This window comes from Aplidium turbinatum, chromosome 2, assembly GCF_918807975.1.
Source record: "Aplidium turbinatum chromosome 2, kaAplTurb1.1, whole genome shotgun sequence".
NCBI lineage: Eukaryota > Metazoa > Chordata > Ascidiacea > Aplousobranchia > Polyclinidae > Aplidium > Aplidium turbinatum.
This window is the reverse complement of record NC_137473.1, coordinates 34,031,974-34,044,410: the sequence shown is the minus strand read 5'-3', so window position 1 is coordinate 34,044,410 and position 12,437 is coordinate 34,031,974. Positions and strand designations below refer to the sequence as shown.

Sequence of the window (12,437 nt, the reverse complement as noted above, 5' to 3'; positions counted from 1 at the left end):
ATTTTTAGACGAGTATTTTTGATGTTTCTGAATTTTGAGGAGAGCGTTAATTTCCTGGTTTCTTGTGAGTACAATGTGAATCAAGTAAAAAATCAAAAAACTTTTACTTGACTTTTAACGTTTAATTTACTAATTACCATGAAGTTTGAAGTACTTGCATTCTGCACAGCATTACATTACTTGACGACGTGGTCAGTCATATTGATTCAATGATAAATGGAGGACAGCGTCGTTTCATGATTACGTAATAATACGCATCGTCACTGATGGCTTTGTGTTGGATACTTATGCTCCATTAAGCATCGGAAGACGCATTTGCCAGTGAGATATAGCATTTCTTATGAATATGACGAATGAATTTTGAAATGTTTTTGCAAAAGTGTTAACAACATTTTTGAATGAACGAATGAATGATAAAACGTTGCATACACGTTGCTCAATAATAATCATTGTTTTACTTCAACTTTTCTTTTTTGACCAATATTGTGCTATTCGTGTCGCTACGGAACTTTTTACACCATGATTTTTAATATGGATGTGAACGGTTTTGAAAGGTTTGAAATCATTTAAAAAGCCTCTAATCGAAGGAAATGCTTCATAAGTTTTGTATCACTTAATGCATGCATTATTTTTAACTGAGTCTACTAAAATGGTACTTGCATTGCTTTCACAAGGCACCCGGCAACTGTAATAAATGTGATGTTGCATATTGACTATATTGAGTTATACTTTTCTAACTTTGTATAGTTTAATTTTGTTGATGTCAGTTCCACTGATTTACATATTACATAGGCTACCAACATAAATAAATCATTGGAAAACAGATTAATTAAATGATATGATTTAAATAAAATTAGCTTAAAACCAGATAAAGAAAGTCAATTCCTTTGCTGAAACTTTATTCTTAGATTGAACCAGCCAAACAAAGTAAGTCTACAACTTTTCAGTTCAGTTTTAGTTTCATGTTTCATATCCGAACATCACAACAAAAAGTGTTACTTACCACAATACAGCAAGAGTCTGGAAAGAAGTTGAAGACAAAACGCGAACGTTAAAAATGCTCGAAAAGGAAATGATTTATCAAATGGGCCTACAGAGATTTGGCCCCGGTTGCAACATCACATAATACGAGTGAATTATCATTAAACTTGAGGCATACTATGTTTTCCAAAGTAACGTATTTTATATTTGTATTTTTACTTTTATGTTAGCATGTATTTCTTTATATACTTGTGCAAGAACAGCCTTATAACGAATTTGGTTTGTCGTTCGGAAATAATCCGAAAGGGTAATATTCAGGTAAAAATGTCAGCTTGGACTCTATGCCATGGAGAAACAAAGTAGTGCAAACGCATGCAAATTTGTTGCTTGGGCTCAAATTATATATATCATTAATTTGCAATTGTGTTAAGTAAAATCAGTAAACGAATTTATTTTTTAAGGTGTTTAGCAAAAACAATATGAATGCAAATACTGTATTGGTAGTAGTAAGCTTACTATCTAATAGTTTGTTAGCTAATGCCATTCTATGTAACGTGGGCTATTCAGTACAATCAGAGTTTTTGAATGATGATCAACTTAATATCCAGCAATGTGAAGCAGACCAGCAATGTCTTAGAGGGGACGCAATGATAAATTATATTGTTCCAAGTAAGTCTTTATCTTTCTTAATTTTCCCAGACAGCCACTTTATCTGGTCCAGGTCTTTACCAGATCTGGTACGGATCTGACCAGAGCTTTACCAGATCTGAACCAGATAAAGTGGCTGTCTGGGTTGTTTCATTTTTTTTATTTATTGTTGTTCGTCGTTGGCGTATTCTTAACAGCAAAAAGTCTAACTACTCTACCTTTCGCGATATTCAAAACTCAAAAGTACCAATGAACAGATGAAGGTAGCAAAACTTATTTTTATCATGTCGTTGACTAAAAAATTGAAGTTCCTACCGTTGCTTTTGTCAATCAAGTTGTGATCACTGCCCAAGTCTGGCCAAGTCGACTACATGTAAAAAATATCAGTTTCATGCTTTGTTGCATATAACAGATTGTCTGCAGTATATTACTGATATGGGAAAATAGAGTAAAGTAAAATTTAATTATGCTTGTGAATAGAATTATATCCGCATTTTAATTGCTTCATTTTAATCGTGCAAGTTTATCACGCTTTATTTATACGTTAAAGCTTAAGTTGTATGCAATTTTCAGTAAAAACGCTTTTGATCTGTTTTACATATTGAATATACATTGTAATAACCATATATTACCTACGTTGTTAAGGTAACAATACTCAGAAGCCTATGTTTGCTTGATAAAAGCTCAAAATAGAACTAAATTGACAGATTTAACACTACGTTTTCTTTCATTCATGTTGTTTACAATATAAAACACTGCGTACCAAACCATGAATTCATATCCTGGAATGCATTTTAAATGTTTTATGCTGAACTAGGTATAGTGCCGCATTACTGAAACGAGGGTCAAAGGTCAAACTATCAAAACTGTAAACAAACATAGAAAGATCTACATTTGAAATATACCAGCAAGTTAATTTTAGTACCAGACGTGACCGTGGTTTCCATTGGATTAAGCCTACTTCCTGGTTCAAACATTTTCCTTACCAAGGTTTAATTGTATTGCTTAGTGGAACTTGCTGTTGGAAGTTGTGTAACCCCGACTGAATGCGAATGGGAATGCGCAACATTGGTCGTAGAAGCTGCTGCAGAATTTTTCAGCCTTACGGGAGAGCCAGCAGATGTCCGGTAAATCAAATAAATTATGTGTGTTTAATGTTTATAAGTCGTCAAGAAAATGCTTATCCATGAAGTGACAAAGTTTGTGTTTATTTTGTTGTTTGTTCAACATATTCTTGTTTACACCTGCTTGTAGTTTTGTTAAAGAAACTACTTTTCTAGAGCGTTGTTATAATTCGCAGATAAAAGAAGTTTTATTGCCAGCCACATGCCTCGTTAAAAGTTGACCAACTCGAGAGACGATCTACTGACCCGTTGCATTTAAGCTAATGATTTATGGCAATAAATCTTTTAGCGTTCTGCAACACTGTTTTTTGCACTCTGCAATGCCTGATGCAGATTTATCTGTAGATTTCCATCACGCATTGAAGCGGTGATCTGATAATGAAATTTTCTACGGTTCGAGAAAAAGTTTTCTCTGCCTATAAAACGTTGAATGGTAGTTTAATTAATTAAATCTTTTAGAATAATGCATTTAACTAAAGAAAAATGAATTGTTAATCTTGTTGTTAATCCACTGTTGATTTATTTAGCTCGTGCCAAAGAGCCTGCTGCGGCTATGACAATTGCAACGCTCACAGGGTTGGAGTTTTGGACAACTATGAGCGCCCCAGTACCAGACCGGTAGCTCTTCGAACAACTTTACCAGGTAGTCAATGTTTTACAGCAGTTAGTTAAAAATATTCCCAAACTTCACTGAACGTTAAAAATAATAACAACATAAAAAGACATGTACACCATTACTTCAGTGATATTGTATTTCTCACATTTCTTTTTAATCATAGTTGATTTCATGATTAAGATTTCCATGTGTTTTAATCAGCTACAATCGGAGCAAGTGCGTGTTACAGTGGGATCTCCAACCTTAGCACCGGAGAGAATACATTGATGTTGTCATCACTTTGCTCCTCAACCAACAGTCAATGCCTCCGCCAGGAAACAACAACAATGTCTCAGAGTGGTGCTTTGGGTAAATAACTTTATACGTAAGGTTTTCTTAAACTGTGTATAAGGTACATTTTGAATCTGGGCTTGGCCATTACAAGATACTCCATAGGTGTGACGGGAAAGAGTGATATTGTTGTAAATCACATTTGTGTGTTACAGCGCTAAGATTATGAGCTGTCAATTACAGTATTTACTCAACTGGTACTCATTGTATTACAGTATCATTACCTGTAATTCTTAATTGTACACTCTCTTTGCACGAGTATTCCAAACGTTTAAAAATGCTTGAGGTAAAGATTACAAAATTTCTTCTAAAATTTTAAATTAAAGTATCAAAGAATACAAATTTTTAACACACATTGAAACAACTTGCAGCTATTGACCTAAAATATACTTTTGCAGTTAAATATATTATTGGGGCTTGCGTTAATCAGACTACATGCACGAGAAGCTGTAGCTCGATGGCTCTTGAAATCATCGGTGACCCGTCGTTATCAACAAGGTAAAATTTGAAATGATAGATTTTTATATTTATTGTCATCAGCAAAAGCCGAAGACTAGGAAAGAATGGTCTAGTGTAACAGCATAGGTACCAGTACTTTCTAATTATTATTCCGTTTGAAATGTCTGGAATAAGAATATTGATTTCATGGAACTAGTCATCATCTATGCGGACCATTTCTTTTCTACTACGCTAACGTTTTTCGATTCTACAGTAATATACAAATTTCCTCCATTTTGGTGCAATTATTTTTCATGTTAAGGCCAAATGAATCTAGCTTTAATTTGTAATGTAATGCTGGTTTGGAGTTTACTTCAATTTCTAATACAATGTGTGTCAATGCAACAGTTCAAATCGAACAGGAGAGTATAGATAAGGACTGAAGTCAGATTTTAGTTGATTTTGAGCTAGTAGCCGAAAAAGATTTTTATTTTTTTAGACTAAAGCTGCTTTTTCAGTAGGTAATATAGCCACAATAATACTTTTAAATAAATAAATAAAAACTAATTAAATGAAAATATAAATGCTAAATAACACCTAAATAATAAGTGCCTTTGCCGCTTTTTCAGCACTACTAGGAGCATAAATACATTTTCATGACTTCACTTTTACCAACAAAAATATAATTTTAATTGAGTTCTACATTGCACTTAGATCTTGTCAGATGGCGTGCTGTGACTTTGATAACTGTAACTCCTTACCGATTGATGTTTTGAGTGTCACAACTCATGAAGATGAATTTATATCACCTACTCCAGTTGACATTGCCAGTGCTAAAACCAACAATGCTAAAGGTATTTTTTTCTGTTTTAAACACACTATCAGCAGTTGAAATAAATACATGTGAATAAAAGTAGACTACGTAAATTATTTTTTCTGTCGTTTAAAATCTTATCTACCATCAGCACCGTTTAGGGTTCTTCCGATGTTGTTTTAAGGAACATTCTTTCGCATTCATAACAAGTTGCTTTTTTGACATTTTTAACCTATTTAACTTTTGATTGATTGCTCTGTAGCCTATTTATTTTTATAAAATTTTTAGTTTGCATTGAAATGCTTTTTTATTGGACTTGGTGATATATAAGCTCCATAACGTATATATATATATATACTGTAGCCTACTACGAATAAGCTGAACAATGTACGTGTACCACATGTTATTGATCCTAAAAGTATACTCTTTTGTCATCAAAATTTGTTTTCCTAGTTACAACCACCATCAAATCCAAACCTTCCACCACGACAACACGTCAAACTATAACTACGACAACGCGCCCACTTGTAACTACGACAACACTCCAACGGACAACTACGGCAAAGCTCCGAACCACAAGCACATTGCTTCCTGATACATCACAAGAAAAAACAACATCCTCTTCTTTAATAAGACCTTTTACAACTGATGTAGTTTCATTATCACCTGAAAGTGCAGCAGTACCAACAACACTTCCAATTACATCAAAAATTAGAAGCTTACCACCCGTAACAGATTCCCCAACTTCAGCAAAACAAACAAGTTCACCTAGCGAGATCTGGAGCCTTGGAACAAGTGTTGGACAAACATGGTCTGTTGCACCAGCAAGTGCATCACTTAACTGCGCAGTCGGCTCGATGGTAATTCTACCACAATCAGGAATATCTGCTTGGCATTCAAGTGCGTGTCCTCCTTCCAAAAGTTATGGCTGCCTGCGACAAGAAATTTTAATATCTTTGGACAACGAAACGACAGGTGAGAGAGTGGAGAATTTGCATGAGCTTACATATTATGTAAGAAGTACTGCTTGTAGTTTGATTTAGACTACTTTACGTTGTATTACAGAAGGAGATTTGTTATGAAAACAATTTTTGCGCATAAGTACATGAAATCTACAGTTTCTCTTTCGGTCTTTGCTTCAATTTCTCCTACATACGTAATTCCTTGACCCGGAAATTGAACACTTAGGAAGGCTTTTCGGGTTGTGAGAAAAACATCGGTTTTAATGTTTCAAAACAACTCAGAAGAAGTTTTCTGAGTGTTTTCGTTTCTACAGAAAGCAATTTATTTCAATTTTCAGCTTGTAATATATCTTACAGTATGCCGAAAGAATTCTGCTAGTCTTTCCATGATTCTAAGTAAATCAAAATTGACAAAGTTTTTTACAAAATTACCCAGCAAGTCTATAAGCTGCTGTTGATAACAAATGTTTTAGAGTCTGTGAAGCTTATTTATGTTGTTTCTCTTTTTTTATTGAAGCTTCACAGCCATTTTACAGCAAAGTGAGATATGAGGAGTGTACCTTTATCTGAATTCATTTCTCAGTCTTTAAACTTGAGGTGTTGGTTTTAGCGATAATATAATAAAATATTGAAAAAACTTTTTGCTTAGATTTAACAAATGATTTCTTTATACCTGTGACATTTTTATTTTTCTACACAGCTAAATTATCCAAAAAAGTGTTGAATGTACCAAAAAAATATGTATATATAAAAATCGAAACAAAAGTGTGTTTAAAATGAAACATAAAAAGAGTTTTTATCATTTTTTTGGCAAATCAAAGGATGACAACATTTTGAAGCAACACAAATTTTGTAAAAAAAGTAGTGTAGGCTAATTTCGACTTACATTGTAAGTGTTTATTTAAAATGGTCTATCAAAGCTCTGGTATATAGTGTTTGTTTAAAATGCTCTGGTATAATCAAAGCATGATCTACGAGAAATTACACTCTACTTGTACATAAATTGCTTGACGGTTTTCACAAATCAAAATTGTTTTTGTGTTTATCGTTGTGTTACAAATAACTATAACAGTGACAGCAATCAGTGGATTCACTTATGGGATAGAGATTGTAAATTATCCAATTTACTTAAATCATGTTTTGAGATCAAAGGCCAAAGATCAAAAAGCAAATTTATCACTGTCTGCTTCAAAAATGCTGTCTGTAGGTTCAAGCAACGGTAACGTCTAGTGCGTGCACTCAGGCAAAAACTGGCACACAGAGCACAGTATCCTCGTTTCACCTAAATTACACAATCACGAGACAGTAAATAACAAAATCAAAGACAATCAGATATTTTCAAAATTGCTTTTATTTGTACAAGGTGAAAACGTTACTGTTACAAGAAAATCAATTCTTTATTATTTAGAAGGTTGATATATTGCCAAAATATCACCATTTAGAATAAAACTTGTGTATGCACTGTACAGTATATCGAAAAAAAAACTTGAATAAAAGAACAAGCATGGTGCTGTCTCTGCTAATGATCCAGCTAAAATATTGATACCGATAAATGTTTTTCTTTCGGTTGTGAAATTTAAGTGTGACGTGTTCTTTAAGGTTGCAGCATTTTAGCTATTCTCCTTGTTAAATTTAGTTCTAAAGTGTTTAACACATCTAGATTATGGAGGATGACAGACAGATTACGTAAGTTTATTTAACAACACGTCATTTTGTTTGGAACAGCAAATGTTACTTTTGGGAGTTGCGCCAATCAGACGACTTGCATGGGTACGTGCAACGATTTGGCGATGGATCAGGATCAAAATCATATTTTTCAAGAGTTAAGAGATCGTCACTTTGATATTTCTTCTCATTCTTTTGCGTGAGTACATTTTGCTATATTTGGGATGATTAAAATAGAATCATGTAGATTTCTCAGCAATCGACCAATTGCTTTCTTTCTGTTGGAATCACAAGTTAAAACTCTGTAGAGTGTAGATTACCTCATCGTTTGTTACTTTTTTATTTGTTTATTTCAGTATAAATCAAAAGTACTAATGTATTTTTTAATATCTATTGCGATTGAATGATTAAAGATTTGTTGTCAAAAAATACAACAGGCCTATTTCTAATAATGAACTAATTTGTCAGCAGTAGTCTATTACTTGTAGAAACCACAGAAACTAGGCGGTATAGTAACCAGGTGTTTGATTGCAACCTTAACCTTTTATTATGTTCTGAGAATGAAATTTTGTATGTGTGGTGTAGCCTACTGCATGGGCTCCGTTAGAGGGGGGGCGCGGGGGTGATTACCCTCCCACCAATCGGAGTGGGGAGTAACTAATGCAAAATTACCTCCCCACTAATGAAGAGATAAAAATTTCATTTTAATGTATTTTTAGTTTTGTGTTTTATTTTCATGTTTTTATTTTGTTGCACAACTTTTGAGGTTTTTGCTTGGAAACTGACTCGCAAGACAACGTGAAGTCATCTATGGCCAAACTATGTATCCTGTCAAAAACATACGCATCACAATGCGCTTTGTGTGACGTCATAGTTTCTCACTGCTGCAAACTGTTTAATTTCGCTTTTACCACTCAAGAACGAAACCACTACAGTTTATCAAATGTACATGTACAGTTTATCAAATGTACACTACATTGTATCAATGTCTTTATACTTTCGGTTGTTGTAAAAGTTAATGCATTTTAGCTTTTATTTTATTTTTTTCTGAATTGAATGTAGGCCCAGACCCTTATCGTGTTGTATTCATGCAATTGTAAATTAAGTTATAGAAACCTTTGACCTTAACGCTTTTGATCTTTTAAATCTAACCATTTAGCGCCTGAAGTGCAAAATTTGGAGAACTTGAGCCAAGGAAGAATACAGAGAGAAATTTTTGCGTACGTCCCAACCTTTTCCAGTTAAAATTGTCTAAAAACCTCAAAAAATGTGGCAAATGTTAAAGAGCTTTTGCTCGCGATGTCAGATTCGTTGAAATAATTTTTTGATTTTAAGTCGTGCTGAAAAGCAAAAATTATGCGCCTTCGGCACGAAACATGCCGCCTGCGACGCTGTATAAGTAACTGAAGCTTTCAGTAATGCGAAAGAGGGTCTGGGTGGCGACCTCCCAGAAGTACTGTATATGTGATGCGATAATCCAATAAGCCCCCTGTCGATGTCAAAATATCGTTCCCGCCCCTGCTTAAATTACCCCCCCACTCTCAGGAAGTGTCCGGAGCCCCTGGCCTACTGTACACTACAGTGGTCGTACGAAAGAATTTTGTTTTCTGTTTTACGAGTAATTATTTGGCGTTTAATATATTTGCTAACATATTACGTATTTTTTTCTATATTTATGTGTGCTATCTGAATAATTATGTTGTTATTATAGCAAAATAAATAATATAGCAAAAGTTTTGCATAAAATAAACAATGTCGAGACAACAGGTCGCTGTGCAAACAAGCAAGAGGAACTATAGCGATGAAAACGAACAATGAGTAGCCCATAGTAACCTACTTGCAATTCTTTTTTCTTAAAGTAAGACGAATGTAAAAGTTAAAGTTTAAACCAATACTTTCAATTATTTTTCAGACCCTGCAAACTCACTTGCTGCCATGCCGACGGCTGCTATCAGAACACCATCTCAAATTTTCAGTATCAAGAAATGCAAAAAACTGCAAGTACAAGAATACCTGAAACAACTGCATCATTAGAGGTATTGCCAACAACACCAGATACTATGCCTAGAGCAAAGTCTCAAGCAATCGTGGACACAACAGTAGCCAGTGGCGTCACGAAGGCAAAGAAAATACTTACAAAGACCACTTCAACAAAAACTATGCTTTCTGCCACCAAGCGGATTGAAATACTTACAACTGACTTAAAATCTGACAGCGGTTCACGGAGATTATCGATCAGTAAATGTTTAAGCGCAATTATATGTTTGCTATGTATATCTATTTGGAATATATAATAAGTGTAGTGCACCTGCTCGTTGGAAGTAATTCCAATGCAGATTTTTCCTTCAAAGAAATATTTAACTGGTAATCGTCGTCGTCTTCGTGTGAGCCTCTGGGGTCGAGGGTCTATCCTTTTACCACTCCAGATTTACGATGTAGTTCGGGAACAAATCCAGTGTAGTCCGGGAACTGGTCATAAAACCGCAAAACGCTACAAACTTTAACCAAGCTCAGTGGTAATTTTCATTATCCAACAGAACATTTACATATGTGTCAATGAGAAAAAGATTGCTAAATAAATGATGAGTAACTTGTTCAACCGAGCCAAAAGTCGGACATGGCAATTAACATATCAAGAATTGGCTTCTCTTTTCTGCAGACTAATCGTGCTTCATTTCAATAACTAACGTCCGGTGAAAAATTGCGTTGGAATAAGTTTGACATTTTAAGGTGCCTTCTGTGTTGATGTTTTGTTTTAGCGCTTTATTTGTAGAATTTGAGTGTTGAACAAAAAGGCGTGAACGTTTTTGGGATGTAATTAACAACCCTATTTGTAATTTTACTAACAAATGCCATTTTCATGTTTATCGATTGCTATTTCTCGCTTCGACTTTTCAACATCAATGACTTAAAGTTACAAAAAATATTTTTAAAAATACTTTTTAGTTGCAAGAATATTTTGTATTTGGGCATCTAGGTGTATGTGCATTATCGCGTCGAAAGACGCCAACCTTTTCTTTGTGTTTTATTGTACACAAAGGGAAACTTTTTTGTAATAAAAGGGCTGTAAAAACTTTCCGTCTGACAATAAAATATTTTTTGAAGGCAAAAATTAAAACAAAAATAAAATGCCATTCTAATTAAATATTGTAGGCCTAACATTTGGTTGTCAATACGAAATGGTAAGGCGAAAAATAATATTGTTTTACTTTATAATAATTGACATAACAAAACAAAGCAACTTTAGCGGGTTTAACTTATTTTATTACAAATTGATGTAAGGTAATTAAAAAATCAACTAAAACGTTTTTTTCGACACGTACGTGTGTCCTCATCAGGAACTACTTAAATTTGCTATAACTTATAGGCTATAAAAAGTAAATTTTTACGATAAATCTGACTATGCACTACATGTAACTGTAACGACACTCCGAACTGAAAAGCACAAACTGAACAAGTGATACAAAAATGGTTCAGTCCGAAGTGTTGTTATTGTCGTGTCGTTAGTGTCGTGTCGTTATTAATTGTTTTTTCAGTTCGGAGTGTCGGTACGGTTATATAGTGCATAGTCAGATTGATCTTATACTTTTTCATTTTATGTATATTGCAGATTTAAGTAATTCCTGATGAGGACACACGTACGTCTCGAAAACGTTTGAGTAGATTTTTTAATTACGTTATATCTCTTTGTATTGAAACATGTTAAACCTGCTAAAATTATTTTGTCTTGTTTGTCTATGGTTTAACAAAGCAAACACTCTCTACCATAGCTTTATCATTTCATAATAATAATTAATTTATTTTATCTATGTCTACAAAAGTCTTATCATTCCTATCAAAAACCGATGTAGAGAAATAAATTTGTGTTCTCTGCACATTGGCTGGAGGTTTTTACAGTAGAACGCTACGGAAGAGCAACAAGTGAAGTTATTTATTTTCTTCGACCAGAACATTTGTGCTGGATGAGATTATTTGCTTTTTTGCTTTTGGTAGGCACATTTGCAATCTGCAGGTCGCTACAGCAGATGAGGTTTATTAACCAATCAGAAGGCAAGATTTCAAGTCAGAAAATAATGTTAAGCAGTTAATCGATAAGGATCTATCTATATTGCTTTAATGTAAACGTGACCGGCATTATCGTACGTGTACTTGCCACCACGTGCTATTAGGGACCACCAGCATTTTGTCTTCAAAGACTCACAGAGGATTTAATACTGCACTGCTTCTTAGTCAGTGTTGCTAATAAAAGTGATTAATTAAACAATCGAATATACGATAGGTATCGTCAGGGCTCTCGCTATTTGAAAAGCATACAAAAAATTCAAAAGATATAAAAAATCCCTTAAAGGCAACAATAACTGTTTAGGCTACTATGTTGGTGTGTTGCAATACGATCGCATAATGTTGAAGGATCAGAAACCTCATGTTGTTTCAATAATTCATAGAAATCATTAAAATCAGATTCCTTGTAGGAAAGTTTGGATTAATCAATTTGTGAAACATGACTTCTTTTCACACTTCGCGTGTGCAAATTGTTGTCCCTTTTGACCTTTGTTGGCATTTAAAGCAACCGAATTTCATTTTCTCGGTGCGCTTGAAACTGGACTTGGTTCAATAATTTCTCTGGCCGGCCACTAACTTGACAGGTTGTTTAATCTCTCTTAGCTTGCCAACCAGACATTTCTGTTGTTTCAAAGATGTCAGATTTAAAAATAGAGACAATCTTCTGACAAGTTTGATTGCAGTTATACGTGATAGGGTCTACATTAGTTTAATCCAAGACAAGATATGCGCAGTATAAACAAGAAACTAAATTAAAACTTTTAAGCTTTTATAAATTCTTTACTAAAAATTCACAT

At 34.0% G+C, this 12,437-nt stretch overlaps 1 protein-coding gene across 1 annotated transcript; it reads left to right on the top strand.

Annotated features, from left to right (window-relative positions):
* Positions 1 to 1,465: 1,465 nt before the first annotated feature.
* On the top strand, positions 1,466 to 11,409 carry LOC145765320 (uncharacterized). The gene is made up of 9 exons (XM_082577122.1): positions 1,466 to 1,650; positions 2,639 to 2,756; positions 3,281 to 3,396; positions 3,571 to 3,717; positions 4,098 to 4,197; positions 4,852 to 4,991; positions 5,405 to 5,926; positions 7,639 to 7,777; positions 9,491 to 11,409. The coding sequence occupies exons 1-9, from the start codon at positions 1,629 to 1,631 to the stop codon at positions 9,870 to 9,872; spliced, it is 1,686 nt and encodes a 561-aa protein (XP_082433248.1). The 5' UTR covers positions 1,466 to 1,628; the 3' UTR covers positions 9,873 to 11,409.
* The last annotated feature ends 1,028 nt before the right edge of the window (positions 11,410 to 12,437 follow it).

Excerpts from the sequence above, each read along its gene's own strand:
- LOC145765320 (XM_082577122.1), top strand. The coding sequence starts at position 1,629 with ATGATAAATTATATTGTTCCAA. Across the intron at positions 1,651-2,638 it reads GATAAATTATATTGTTCCAA|TGGAACTTGCTGTTGGAAGT; the intron begins GTAAGTCTTTAT and ends TGTATTGCTTAG. Across the intron at positions 3,397-3,570 it reads TCTTCGAACAACTTTACCAG|CTACAATCGGAGCAAGTGCG; the intron begins GTAGTCAATGTT and ends TGTTTTAATCAG.